Raw genomic sequence first — 14724 nt, 5'->3', positions numbered from 1 at the left:
GGCCTCCGATACGCAACTCGTCTACTACCTAGTGTGCAGGAGGTGGTAGCGCTGTGTATCATTCAGATGACCCTGTTTTAACCCAGTCCCAATGGGAGTGTTTTTCTCTCCACTGTCACTTCATGCTTGCTCGACATGGACAGGTTCTCTCAACCTGTGTTATCCAACTAGACTTCCATCTTCCAGGTAACTGAGTGAAGCTAACCAGCAGTCTACAGACTGACCAACTTCATCTAGCTCCACTCCACCATCACTTTCAGGCATGGGGGGAAAACAGCGCTATTCTTTGCTCCTGTTCATGCATGTCTATAAACATGCAGCGCTATGTTTCCTGCCGAGGTCTGAGCGCCAAAGACAAAGTAATTGTATCAAAAAATGTCTTCTAATTGTCTTTTCTCTCTGTGTGAGTTTTCCAGATTGAAACCTAACAGATCCTCTCATATTTCCAAGTAGGAGAACATTAGCAATAAATACTTTTTTGTCCAAACGATTAAAATTTTTTTAATGAAAACACAGTGATATTCTGCAAAATTGTTTAACCGAATATTTCCTTCCATTAATATACTTGGATCAGTTAATTATAAACTTTTTCTAGCTATGACCTAATGCAGTTTTTACCCCTTACCAGTCCTCCCCCTAGGATTACACAAATACTCATTATAACAGAAATCTCTATGTTGGTTAAGGGTGTGCAAAATAATCGTCATATCGATGCATCGCGATTCTAATTTTTGTGATCTACTGCATCGATTCTTGAAGGCAAGAATCGATTATTAAAAAAAATTAAAAAATTTAACAAATAAAATACATGAATGGTTGGCGCACATCAGCCAAACCAAGTGGAATACAACTTCCAGTCCAGTAGATGTGGCTGTGGAGGTGTTGACACCCGCTGCTTTGTGTCACAATCATTTCCAGCCGTGGGATACTGCGACGAGTCATATGAAATAAAACATGGAGGACACTATGAAAATTCGCCCCCCGGCTCCATCACATTTCAAGTCAGATGCTTGGATGCATTTTGGCTTTAAAAACAATGAAGGTAAAAACGAAAGTGATATGATGCACGTAATTTGAATGTTTTCGTTTCATTGGTTTAAAGGACCACTGAGGCCATGTAAACGGCACTGATTATCCTTATTTTGTTATTTTAAGTTTGATGAATCCTAAGATCTTTTTGTCAGTGTGTCCACGCCAGTAATAGTAATATTTGTGTCCAGTATTTGTTTTCATGGCAACACCTCCAAAAGTAATTTCAATAAATACAGCTATGTATGAATAGCTTGGTTTCACGTGACGTCACAGTGCTGCGTCACGAGCCCGCGAAACTCAGATGGAGGGCAGGAAGTGAAGTAGCTGAGGATCTGCCGTCTGAAATAATGCCTATGTTTTGTGTAGTTTACGGCTGCTCCAATCGTTCTAACCGAGAAAAGGAAAAGAGCTTTTACAGAGTACCAAAGATTGTCGTCCATAAAGGTGAAAATTGTTAAAAGCTCACAGAACAACGCCGAAAAAAATGGATTCTAAACCTACGTCTGCGATCTGAAGGAGCAGAGTCTGCCAATGTCCTTGTCTGCAGTGACCACTTCGTCGGAGGTAAGCTATAACGTTATGTTAGCTAGCTAACTTTTTTTTGTGGTTGTGTTTATATAGCATAAGGTTATCGTTAAATGCTCATGTACTTAGTAATGATTAATAAGTTACCGGTAGTCTAATATGGACTTCATTGTGACTGTTTATGCTGTCCTAGCGCTTTGGGTGACGTTGAATCGGTAGACTGGGCTCCGACGGTCAACCTCGGTTATCAAAAAACTAAGCCCAAATCAGAAGCATCTCTTCAACGAGAGAAACATAAACAACTGGGAGGCTAGCCGCTACTGCTAACGCTAGCATCTTTTAACACATAAAACAATATAAGAACAAACACTCACCCTGGCGAAGACTAGACAATAATCGTTGTGGAGACGTTTGGTGCCGAGGTTGTGGACCCACCCGTTGACAAAGAAGTTATATGCCTTCATACATTTATAGGCCTTCATTTGCTGTTTGGTGTAATACGACGTCTGAAGGACCAGATAGTTCGTTATGTCGACGGCCTCCACTGTCGGCAAATCTTTAAGGTCCACCGAAAACTCACTCATCTTCATGAGGTACGGGTCACGTCCAACATATCTGTATATCAACTCCTTGTATCTGTGTCTTGAAACAGGCTCTAACTCCATTCAATACGGGCTCTCGGTAACGGTATCCTCCATGTTTACACTAACTTCATAGACTTCCTGCCCTCCATCTGAAATCGCGCCCCCTGGCCGCGTCATAATCGTCACGTGACTGAAACCCGGCTATTCAGTTTCTTTCAGTTATGTATCAATTGAAGACACTATCCAGATCACACACAGCCAGTCAGCCACTGGTAATGGCTGTATATTTTTCTTACAGTGTTCAGTGAAAATATCACAATGCATCGCAATATTTTAAGTATCATGATGCATCGTGATAGAATCGCATCGTGGCATGTGAATCGTGATTCGAATCGAATCATGACTTCTTTGCCAATACCCACACCTAATGTTGGTAGCATGTAATATTTTATTTTCAGCTACGCTAAATTGTAGATGTAAGCAGACAAACAATGTTTCAAAGTATACTGGTGATCTTTGTGTTATGGATGAATATGATGCCCATTTGAAGAGTATATTAAAGGACTGTTGAACTAAAGAGCCTTTTCGCTGATGTTCTAATTGATTGAGATTCAGCTGCACAGAGTGCGGGCTGGTGAAGTGTGTCGCTTTCTGTACCTCGTTAAACGATGTCAGGTTTAGCTTTTTGGCGATGAACTTTTTGAGGTGGAGGACGGTGGCTTGTGCAGAGCAGCGGATCCATTTACGCTTCAGACCTCGCAGCTTGCTGCTGTTGCACTCCAGGCAGATGCTGACCTGTTGGACGACACACAGAGAGATGATGATCATCTACGACCTACAGACACTAAGGGGACAGAGGGGGTTATCAACTGTTCACATGGTTATATAAGAGTGCGGAAAGCATAGCAGAGTTATAATTATGTTAATGCTAGAAGGGAATTTCAAAACTTATCTTTGAGGTCTTTATTTACTTCAGAGAGAGATTAGACAGTGAAGGTAAAAATTGAAATATAAATTTTTGTCTTGAACTAAGTACATCTTCCTTTGATTTGAGCAGGTAAGCCAGACAATAAGGAAAAAAAAACACTTTTTTTTATTTCCAGTGCATAATATTTAATTATCCTATTTTAAAGATAAAACATTAATTCAGGTGATTTTGTTCTAAATGCATTGATGATCATTCTATCCCCCTCGCTTTTTGATCCAGCAACACTTACCCCCCACTCCCATACTAGTGCATTCTGATCTGTATTATTCTGATCTATTATCACTAAACATGTCTTTTTTGCTTAAATTGTGCATTTGTTTGCTCTTTAATAAAGATTAAAAAAGAAACACACTCCAGTGTCTATATTTTTAAGCCTATACTTATAAAACAAGATTTTTTCAGCTGTAATTATCCAAATAATTCTTACTTTACTGTACTGCATGTGTGACAGGTAATTGCTATGGTTTAAAAATATTTTTTTTTGCGGCTTCTGTTACGAAGCAGAGGCACAGGTACTCACTGTTTCAATTTTCCAGTTCTTGCATACCAGCCCTCACACTGCAGACCTTATCTGCACTTCTGCAGAGTGCACACTTCATAGAGGGGCGAAGGGTGTAGTGAGAGTATCGAGTAATGAGACAGGGACAGTTTCAAATATTCAAATGAAATGGCCACCGTTGAATATATTACTTATTAATCTTAAGGCAAGAGGGACAAGCAGCGATGTTATCAATATGGTTCACATTCTGGCTTTTGTGTGTTCCAACAACATTTTATCAAAAATGACAAATGTCATTCAGGCCATCTGTTGGTCGTTGAGGATGTTCTTCCTAAAGTTAAAAACACAGTAATCCTCAGACTTAGTGATTGGCTAATGTCACAGCTCTGCAAGGTGTTATTGGTTTTATCAGTTTAATGCATTAAATAAAAAGTGTAGCAGGAACCAAAGCAAAATCAAAAGGATCTATTTTTCCATCTCATTTTCTAAATTGGCTGCAATCCGTTGCAGCAACAAAAAGTGTTAAGTCTATGTTCAAGTCATTTGCAGCAGCTATGCAGCTGTGATGTTTTCGTCCCATATTCTCCATCCATCTTCCCATCACCTCTGAGCAAACTTTCCTGCCACCAGAGAACTTCCTCTTTCGCCATAGAAGAGTGCATTTAGGGCGATCTCACTACGGGTTTCCACTCGAAAATGGTGTTTTTCAGAAAAAACAGCCACAAATGGATCCGGTGCATTTATTTATAGGAATCAGAGAGAAGGAGCCTGTACGCAGATATATATAACATATGGCAATCCATGTATGATTTAATTGCACTTCATAATAATATTGTAAAACATTAAAATTTTAAATGCTGCAGCCAAAGTTCTGATGAAAACTAAAAAGAGAGATCATATTTCTCCTATCTTAGCTTCTCTTTATTGGCTTTGTGCTGAATCCAAAATAGTATTTAAAATCCTCCTTCTCACCTATGAAGAAGTGGAGGCAGCTCTTTAAGTTATCAAGCTCCTCTTCTCTGGAACAACCAGTTTTAGTTTGTAAGACAAACACCCTATCTACTTTTAAAATGAGGCTTAAAACTTTCATTTTGTATAGAACTCGGAGTGGACCAGGTTATCCTGAGTTATATTTGCAGTTATGCTGCTATAGGCTTAGACTACCGGAGGGCATAGGGACCCCTTTTTATCTTTCTGCTCCTTTGTATTTGTATTCTCCCATTCTACAGTATATGTTTTTTCAACCCTTAACTTTATGTTCTCCTTATTATTTTTCATCCCTGTAGCTTCATCTGGTCTGTTCCTGTTTGGCTTTGATTCCATCCTAGAGAAATAGCAGCAGAGCAGCCGCCATCAACAACAAATGATAGATAATAAAGTTGGGCCTGTTTTTCAGTGTTTAGTCATGTTCCTATCATAGAAAAAGCTATGGGCTCAGCTGCTACTGTGATTAACTGAATGTGCTCGCTGTCGTCCTTTTTCACACCAAAAATGACTCGGAGCTAATCTGCTTCACTTGATCTATGGCGCTAGACTGCTGTTAACTAATATAGAAAGTATTTATAGATCAGTGCTTTTAAGTTCCTTTTGTATGTGTGCTTCTCTCCTTAACCCCCCCCAATTGGCCTCTGCAGAAGGCCTGGTTGCTGGAGGTTTCTTGAAGTTAAAAGAGATTTTCCTCGTGTGTGTCATTGCATGTATAGTCTTTATGATGGGTTGCTGTAGAATCAATGACACAATGCAAGCAAACATCTGCTGCTGTTCCTACATGCTCATCAAGGAGGAGTGAATCCTGCAAACTCAATGACTAGAAGCAATCAGAAGGCGTTCCTTAAGCCAGGCCTACGCTGTGCGATTTTTTTCAATCGTTGTGCACAGCTACAGCTCACACTGTACGACGAAACCGCAGGGCTTCGTCATACAGTGTGAGTTCACAGCTCACGATGTATGTGTAGCACGACGCTCTGATGCGACCTACCTGCTCACACTATACGTCTAAAAACCAAGTCGGACTCAGCTTTGCAGTGAGATGGAGCTGCTCTTACTTGTCTAGAGCTCACTAGAGTGAAACGCGCTGCCTTGGCAATTTGTGCAATTTTGTGCTGAAAGCCCAAAATTGCGACAACGTATTTGGAAAAAGACATGGCTGAGCAAACATGGCTACTACGGTCTGTCAATTCAAGCAGAATCCTTGTTTTTGCTTGCCCAATGAGCGATTTGCCAAACATGTTTGATTTTCTCCTGATCTCATGATTCCTGATCGGGAGCTGGTCATCAGAGTGTGATCGCCCCTCGTTACCCCCTGTACGCTACACGACACACAATCAGGCTGAAAGTCGGCCCAATGGGAAAATTCTCGCATGACTGGAAAGTCGCCCCGAAAAGGGCACAAAATGGCACAGTGTAAGCCCGGCTTTAGCTGGAAAACGTTGAACCAATCTGACTGTAGTGATTGACTGGAGATGACAGATGTTGTGAGTCGGTCCTAACTAATTTGAATTAAGTTAGTAAAATAAGGGTATTTCAATACTGCAGACTAAATAAACTTTTAAAAAACCTAATCCTAAAAGTGAACTACTTTTAGTTTAGTATCGAAATGCTTTGAAACTCATGTATTTTGGCACATGGTTGCTGTGCCTTTACCGTACGCCTCTAACAACTGTCTAGGTTTACAGCACGCAGAATTTGGATTGAACGGTAATTACTATTTTTTGCCTTCATGGCAAATCTACCTTAACCAGTGCTTAATATCTGCTGTTAATGGCCCTCCTGAAAGCCACCAGCTACTCCCCGCCATCAATCCATGTGCTCATTTCTCTCTTAGGCGACACGGAGGGTGGTTTTGGCAGAGGATGATTACAGGAGCCAGAATGGGTAATCATAAGTAGGATTCACATATTTTCAGTGTCTGGGTTTTGGTGTGTGGATGTCCCTCAGTCTTCTCTTTCATAACTGTCTTTAGAGACACGAGGAGACGACACCTCCTCTCTGTTCTGATATAACCACTGGAAGCGCTTAACTGCGTAGTGTGCCCCTTCAATCAGCAAAAACCAACAATACAGCGTATTTGCTTTCCAGTGGCGCTGGCAGTGAGTGGAAGCTCATGATGTAAAATAAAAGCCTTGCTGGTGATCTGGACTCTGTGGCGGCTCGATGGCGGCCTGCAAGGCACTTTCATAACTTTAAAGTACATTACCAATGAGTCCGTGGAGCCAAGGAGGGCTCCTGCAGCTAAACACACAAACGCAGTGATGCAAGAGAGAGGCGAGCAAAGAAAATACTCTGTGTGTCTTTTGAGCTGTGCAAGAAAAGCTTAAGGCTCATTATTGAGTTGTTGCAGAGCTATGATGCAACTTTCACATTTTAAATGTGAGTTTGAGCTTTGAGTCTGGACATCTGAGGTCTTAGATGGCATTAAAGTGAAAATTTAGAGCATTTTTTTAGTTTAAAAAAAGAAAATCTTTCTGCAGGAATTGATTAAGCTGACCAGACCACCTCACATATGAGGGAGATCTTGAGGAATCCTTTTTCATGATTGTGAGATTTTCTGGCGATTCTGTTGGTGCGAGTCAGTAGTTTTATTAGTTTTCTTTGGCAGCGGCATGCACCACAAGGTTATGCCCTGAAAGGTCATCCAGGAAGCAGCAGGACGGTGTTCTGGATGTCGGCCATGCGTGACGGTTGATTCCTACACCTGAGTGAACCAGGAGAGGAGTGGGACTCGGCTTCCTCACCCGATCTGCCAGGAAAAACTGCTATTCTGTTTATGGTCTTTTCTATCTTTGTTTGTTCATTTCTTAGGGATGGAAGACTGTTTGGCATATTCTAACCTGCTTAGGTTACAGCTTTTGATCATCTTTTTGAGATGGGAACACATTTTTTAAATAAGTACTGAAAGAGATAATATTGACCAACCGAGGTTGGTATACTGATATACTGATTAGCTGTTTCAGCTGCCGTTGGCATCCTGAACGCAGCATGAGAAACAGGCTTCTCTCTGGATGTAACTGACATTATAAAGTCAGTAAAACTTTCCTGGTGTGAACACAATTATTAAAGCCTGATCTGTGGTCTGAGGTAACTTACTCTTCCTGTTTACTAAAGCCAAGTTTAACATTATAATACGTCGACATTACACTTGTGTGACCTCGTTAATTCGCTCTAATGGATGGAAACGCATCCAATTCACATTTTTGACTTCTTAAAAGTTTGCTACAAAATTTGCGTTACATTTGGATGGAAACAGTTTCTGAGGAAGACGCTGAAACTTTTAAATAAATGTTAAAGATTTGTTTTATCTGCGAGGTTATAAAAATTATTATTAGTATGTTTGAAATTATAACGGCTAGTCTGGTTACTGTGACTTAACAAATACTCTTTATAATGAATTATAAATATAAACCTATAAAGAAGTTTTAGCTGCTTTTCAAGACTGTGATGGTCTAACACATGCTTTAACAGTAAATTAGATGTATAACATGCCATAGCAGAGTATATAAGTAACTACATAACAGGTTTAAATCAGAGGCAGCCAGACTTTTGTTAAGTTTTTTAAAAACATTTAGAAACCCATCAGTCTATGTCTGATCTTTTCTCTCGTTCTAGAGCGAGACAAACCTGTATTCTTTTTTTTTCTCAACTTTTATTGCCATTACACTCAAGTACAGAGCAACAAACATCCCCTTGGAGAGCATGGGGCTGCCTTTGTACGGCAACGGGGAGCAATGTTGGGTTGAGGGTCTTGCTCAGGAACCCAGAGTGGAGGCTGTGGGAGTGTGTGGGACTTGAACTCAGAACCTCTGAGCCCCAACATTTAACTATGTTTACCCTCAGTTTTTGGGAAGCTGGGGAATTTTTCTAAACTCCTGATACATATTGGTGTATCAAAGTTTGGTGGCCATACCTTATTAAAGTTGTGGTTATTTTACGTTTTTTATGGTTATTTTGCACAAAGTTATATGTCTGCAAGTGTTTATTTTGATACTTTGATGATCAAGTGGAATGTTTGACATTAATTTAATGAATTATTTTCACCAGTCAGGACTTGGCTCTATTCTTTTCAGATTCATTTTAAGAGAACCTGTCTGACAACATGAAGTAGGGTAAAAGGTCACAGAAAACAGCGCATTGTGAAACAAACTGATTAAACAAACGTGAAAGATACATTGTTTTTGTTTAATAACTGCATTGGTGTTCTTTAAAAGCGACTTGGATTCGTTTATTCTACACTTCTTTATTCCTCTTAACATTAACTGTAGGTTCCCTTGTCTGTGTAGCATTGCATCGCCTGAACTTACTCTTCATAAGTGTGACACTCTTCTTGGCTATTAAAGCACTTAAGATGATAGAGTCAAACATTTATCAACATGGCAGCTTCTGTAGCTCTGGCTGCCTCTTCAATGCACACTGGTGTTGTTTTTATTCTGCTACTTTCGTCCTATCCTTCTTGGCACCTGACTTTTTTTTTTTTTTTTTTAGCTTTTCTCTCTTTTTATCACATCTTTTAGGAGCTTTATGTCTACAGTTGTGGTATTCTATGGTAAACACTAAAATGCTTCTTATTACAAACAAATGGACCAAAAACAGAGTAACAAAAACAGACATAAAATATAGAAAGCCAGTAGCTAGAAAGCATTTTATGCAACCAAAGTAAGCGACTGCTGAAGAAATTCCTTGTCATAGTAGATAACTAGACACCTTCTAAAGCTTTGCATGCCTTGATAGCTGTATTAAACTTCTACTGAAACAGCAGCGGTTTGTTAAAAGGTGTAGAAAAACAATCAGACACAGAGCAGCTTCAGACGCTGATGGCTGCAGAAGACGAAGTATTTTGATGCAATCTGCACTAAACATTATTATTCAACGGAAGCAGTTATTTCTGCTTTCACTCAAATCTTCCTCTTCTCCTTCATCATCCTCTGAGATCAGTTGTTTCCTCACCAAACTTCACCTTTTTCATTCAAACAACATGAAGCTAGCCCTCAACACAAAAATCTGCCAATGAAATTCTGCAATTTCATGATAACCTTCTCACTCCTGTTACTGTCAGCAGCCATTTTGGGCTCTCAATCCTGCAATTTCTCCCTCTTTTATATGTCATCTCGTATTACCCTGCTCTCTCCCTCTCCACCTCTCTGTGACATTTCACATCGCTGCATTCAGACTGCCATATTAGCTATTCTGTGGGCATTTCTGCATCACTGCTGAATTTACAAAAGGCCAAGATCTTCACCCATGACGGGGTAGGCGACCGCTCCCACATACAATAGGGGGATAGTGCTTCTTTGATGAAGGGGAGCGGATTTCTGCTTCTTTCTAAATATACATATAAGAAAAATGATTTCCATCTGGGAATTAGAATGGATGTACACTGGAAAAACGATCTAGAAATAAGTGAAAATGTCTTAAATTAAGTGTATTTACCCTTAATATGAGTAGATAAAAGAGATAGTTTGTCAATGGAATGAGTATTTTTACTCTTAAAATAAGATAATTAGATAATATGCACCTGAATTAAAACAATGTAATTGTGTTTTCTTATTCTAAATGTAACTTGTCTTGTTTTATTGGCAAAATGTATCTTTTACCTCCTCAATCCAAGAACAAATGCACTTATTTTAAGATATAACGACTTATTTTGATTTAGAATTTTTTCCAGTGTACGGAAGCTGAGAGCGGATGCATCTCTCTGATAATTTTTCTCTGTGGCATTCTCGAGAAAACTAGTTAATTTAACCATAATCTAAAGATAACGAAAGCAGTTTTCTCGTGATATAATGAGATGATTCATTATTTGATTAGATGATTTGACGTCCTCTCAAAAGGTAACGAGATGACGCTGTTGGTTTGATGATTTTCTTCCACCTGTGCGGTGTTGTATCATCGTTTTTTTTTTTTTTTTTTTTTTTTACAGCCCCGATGCTACACCGGTAGCAGGTATAAGATGCTTTAGCCCCCAAAATAAGTCCAGAATAAAGATTTTCTTTAGAAAACAGTCAGATATGTTTCTACTGTATTCCATGCAATCCAATCATCCAAAACGACCTGACAATGAGTGATAAGAAAGAGGAAACTAAAAAAATTATTATTTGTGCATTTGTGGATGGTCTGGGAACCCAGGGCTTTTGAACTCATTCGTTACTCATACAGGTTAATCACCTCGTCATCTCAAGAAACCAATTAATGGGTTAACCATGATAACGAAATAGTTCTGTCGTTATCTCGAGAAGACAAAATTCCGTATGGAGGAGAGTCTGACTTGTAATAAAAATATCTTGACAGCATTTAGCCTGAGTTAAATAATAATAAGAAAAGCAAATGGAGAAAAGAAAAAAATCCTATTTAGAGTTGAAGATAAGGTTGTCAGAATGTCCAAACCAAAAACCCAAATGAGCCTTTCTAAACTACTCATTACTCACGTATTCACTAATTTTCTTGCAGAACATAAAAATCTACATGCTAAAATCATATCAATCTAAACTCTCTGAAGTTTGGTGATCGGGTCAGAAAGGAAGCAGAGAGTGATGCAATACCTGCTCGTCGCTACGGTGATAGTCGTTGTCCTCCTCTGGTTTCTCCTCCCCAGCCTCCTTGTTTGCTGTGTCTTCTGATTTTATTTCCCCTGATTGAAAAAAAAAAAAAAGGAAGAGAAAGCTCTCATGGATTAAAAGCAGACATGAAAATAAATCTGTACACATATGTGCATAGATAGATGAGAAAAAGGCTCCTAAACTCCATAATTTTCCTGAGATAGGCAGGTTTCTGTTTTTTTCATCTGTAGAAAACAACAGACAAATGGTTCAATGGATGTAGGGACAAGAAGAGGAATGAATAACAAAACTGTATGGATGGACTGATGGATCTCTGAAACAAACAGATAGATAATTAAGTTGGTAAAAGTTTTTCAAGACATTTTATTTCCCATACTAACTTAAAAACCTGTATGGCATTCCAGGCTTTGCAGAAAAATGTGTTCCTAAAACTGCCATCAGGTTTTTTCTCATCTAAAGTCACGATCTTGAAGCTTACAGACACAAGTAAGGATGGAGCATGAAATCACCACGGACTTTATTGATATAAAGTCAGAAACATTTAAGCATTTAAGAGATTTTTAATACTATAGCGGAGGATGTTCTTTTTCTGGGTAGATCATCAACATAAGTGGTCCTCCTGATTGTCGAACATTCTGCTGATATGTTTATGCAAGGCTATCCCATTTTTACTTACTGGTGGTGAGTTTGACGTTGTGGAAAAATTACAAATCTTCTTTTGGAAGGAAAGCAAGTATGAGCCATACAAACAGCAACTTTTAAACAGAGCATGCACAAGGAGATATGGGCTCGTGCACGCTCTCACATGCGTTTAATAGGCGTTCCCTCTAGGGAGCGGGTAAAGGGTTGTTTTTTTCTTCTTCATACAAGTGGGTAGGGCGGGACTTTTCAAAATTTCGCAAAAATCTTCCACAATACCTTTAACTTCTCCCAATATATCCTTATAATAAAAAATTCAAACTGTATCATAAGTTATTATCAAGGAAGCATGAGGCTGTAAAAAGATGTTTAAGAAACAACATTTCTGCCGTTGCAGAAACTGATCTTAAAAAGATGTAAAAATAAGTGTATTTGCCCTTAATTGGAGAGAGTAAATAAGGTGAGGCTTCAATGCAATGAGTATTTTGTCCCTTAAAATAAGATTATTTAAAATTATGCAGTTGAGAATTTTTTTTGTTTGTTTTAAGCATAAATCATCTTATTCTATTGGCACATTTTCTTTCCTGCTGAAATCAAACAAAAATACACTGATTTCAAGGAAAACTGAGCTACTTTTTATTTTTCTATGGCGTAACTCAAACAATTTATCTATCTTTACACTAAAAGGGGTCAGTCTAAACATAATAAATTACAGTCCATTAAGATTCAATTACTATACCGATGGCTTTTAGAAGATTTGTTGATTTCTGAACAATATATTGTAACTGAGCGACAATTGTTAAGACTGTGCCGCATTTCTAAAAGTTTCAATGTAGCAAAGAGACAAGAATAATTATTTTCATTCTCTTTATCATAAATAGAAACCAAAGAAAGACAGAAAGGAAGGCTATTTCCAAAGAGGTGGAAAAAAATTACAATCAGATAAGTTTTAGTCATCATGGTTGGCAAAACCTTTTTGTCTTTGAGTCTATTTAACATCAGGAAACAGTTTGTTTTGGAGTAAATAAAGCCTCATCATAAACTGACAAGACTGACAGCGAACATGCCGCCCATCTCTGAGGGGAAGCCGACCGGATAGTTCAGTCCGAGGATCTTCTCTGCATCTAGCATCACGCTGCTGTGTGCATCCACCTGATAAAAGCACTAAGAACAAGCAGCACAAACCCTTCAAGTTAAAGCAAACATTTATCATGAATTTTCTTCTTGACAGTGATATTGTTGCAGTATTGAATTCTTAGCTATAAAACGTTGTTATCGGAGTCCAAATTGCGTCGCGCTGACAGAAAAGCAGCACAAATGGGTTTTGCTTTCTTGTAACCTTTAGAAACAAAGAAATTCAGTCTGTTCCAGAATACAATGGATGTAATAACTGTTTGTGTGTGTAGCTTAGACAGTAAACGCATTCAGTCCTTTGAGACTATTTTCCATCAGAGCCAAGTATTGCCATCCCTCTGTGGATTACTAAGTTTGTCCGTCGTGTTCGTCTCCAGCGTTGGCCTCGCTTATTGCTCATCAGGCGGGCGTCTCTTTTGTAAAGGCTCGCCTTCAAACAACCCCGGTATATCATGAAGTCTTGGGCTGTTTGAGTTTCTCCCCTCCGGTACTATTAGAAAACGGTCTTCTGTCTCTTTTTTGATTTATGGGAAGTCTTCTAAACGTTGAAATCCCACAGGCATGCACAATGACATTTTCAGGCTACCATGTAACGGGTTAGAGATGGAGTAAGCCATGTGTGTGTGTGTGTCAGTGTGGGAGTTTAGATTGTCATGAGAGCAAAAGTGGACTCTGCAGACTTGTGTGCTGGTAATTTAGAAAAATAAGTGTGTGCTGGTGGGAGCAGCTTTTGTTTTGGCTGGAGTCTAGCAGTGCTCCAGAACTTTAGTGTTTGCATTTAAAAGCAACTAGAGCCTTGATTTAAAACATTAAGTCTATTACTGTAAGACTTTTCCATGCTTACATTCATTCTGAATAATGTGAGTTTATTATACAAGTGGACGCTATTAAAGCTTGTAAATTAAGCCTTTTTTAAAAGCCTTTCAAAGTTACCTATAGATAAATATACAATGAAACCATGCCCTTAGAACTACATGGCATTCCTTCCAACGCTGAAGAAAAACGCTTTCTTTTAAAGCAGCAATATGTTCCGGGAAAAATACTGCCCTGTGCAGTTAAGCTGCTTAAAGAGCCGCTTTATCTTAACATTGAGCCAGATTCATTGCACTCTGCTTCAAATCAACCCTTCCTGATAGAGACAACAGTGGGCGATTGTTTACAGTGCAGGCGCAGCGCGGTTAAGGCAGTCGTTTCCTGCAGGGGGCTGGTTTACCTCGATATTCTCCAACCATTTTTTTTTCACAGGACAGTGAGGGGCTGCTGCTGAGACAGCAGAACTCATGAGGATTACTGAGAAAAGCAGGAACTAAGCAACTTTTGATAAAGAAATGACATTATAACATAGTTCAAAGTTTATTTAGGATGATATAGGCCCTTTAGGACAGACTGAGGGACAACTCATCCTTCTAAAGCGGTTAGGGACAGTATTAGGATAGAAATGATCAGCCTGACCCTTCAAGCAGATCTCCATCTAGATACTAGTAGGTAAAAAAAAATGCTTTGTTGGAACTAGGGTTGTCAAAAGTATTGATACTCAAAAAAGTATCGATACTGAAACGTTGTATCCGGATACAATACTCGTTTTTAAAAGTATTGATACAGTGCCAACACCAGTGGCACCTAAACAGTCATTCATCTAAAGTGCAGAATAGTGGAAAATGCACTTTCTGAACACTGTGTGATTGAATAATTCTGTGCACTTTTCAGTTTCACACTTTTTTTTGTAACAGGTGCAGCTACTGAGAATAATTTTTGTTTCTTAACCAGTTTGGC

At 38.9% G+C, this 14724-nt stretch overlaps 1 protein-coding gene across 1 annotated transcript in view; it reads right to left on the bottom strand.

Annotated features, from left to right (window-relative positions):
• Positions 1-14724, bottom strand: part of LOC119788054 (polycomb group RING finger protein 3) — an 85478-nt gene that overhangs the window by 9556 nt on the left and 61198 nt on the right. Inside the window, exons 7-8 of the mRNA XM_038292178.1 lie at positions 11161-11249; positions 2799-2936 (exon numbers count right to left, since the gene is read on the bottom strand). Of these exons, the coding sequence (XP_038148106.1) occupies positions 2799-2936; positions 11161-11249 (227 nt within the window). The remainder of the gene's footprint in view (positions 1-2798; positions 2937-11160; positions 11250-14724) is intronic.

The sequence above is a fragment of the Cyprinodon tularosa genome, unplaced genomic scaffold (assembly GCF_016077235.1).
Source record: "Cyprinodon tularosa strain WSP-4 unplaced genomic scaffold, ASM1607723v1 ctg31, whole genome shotgun sequence".
NCBI lineage: Eukaryota > Metazoa > Chordata > Actinopteri > Cyprinodontiformes > Cyprinodontidae > Cyprinodon > Cyprinodon tularosa.
The sequence above is the reverse complement of the archived record's forward strand: the minus strand, read 5'-3'. Positions and strand labels throughout refer to the sequence as shown.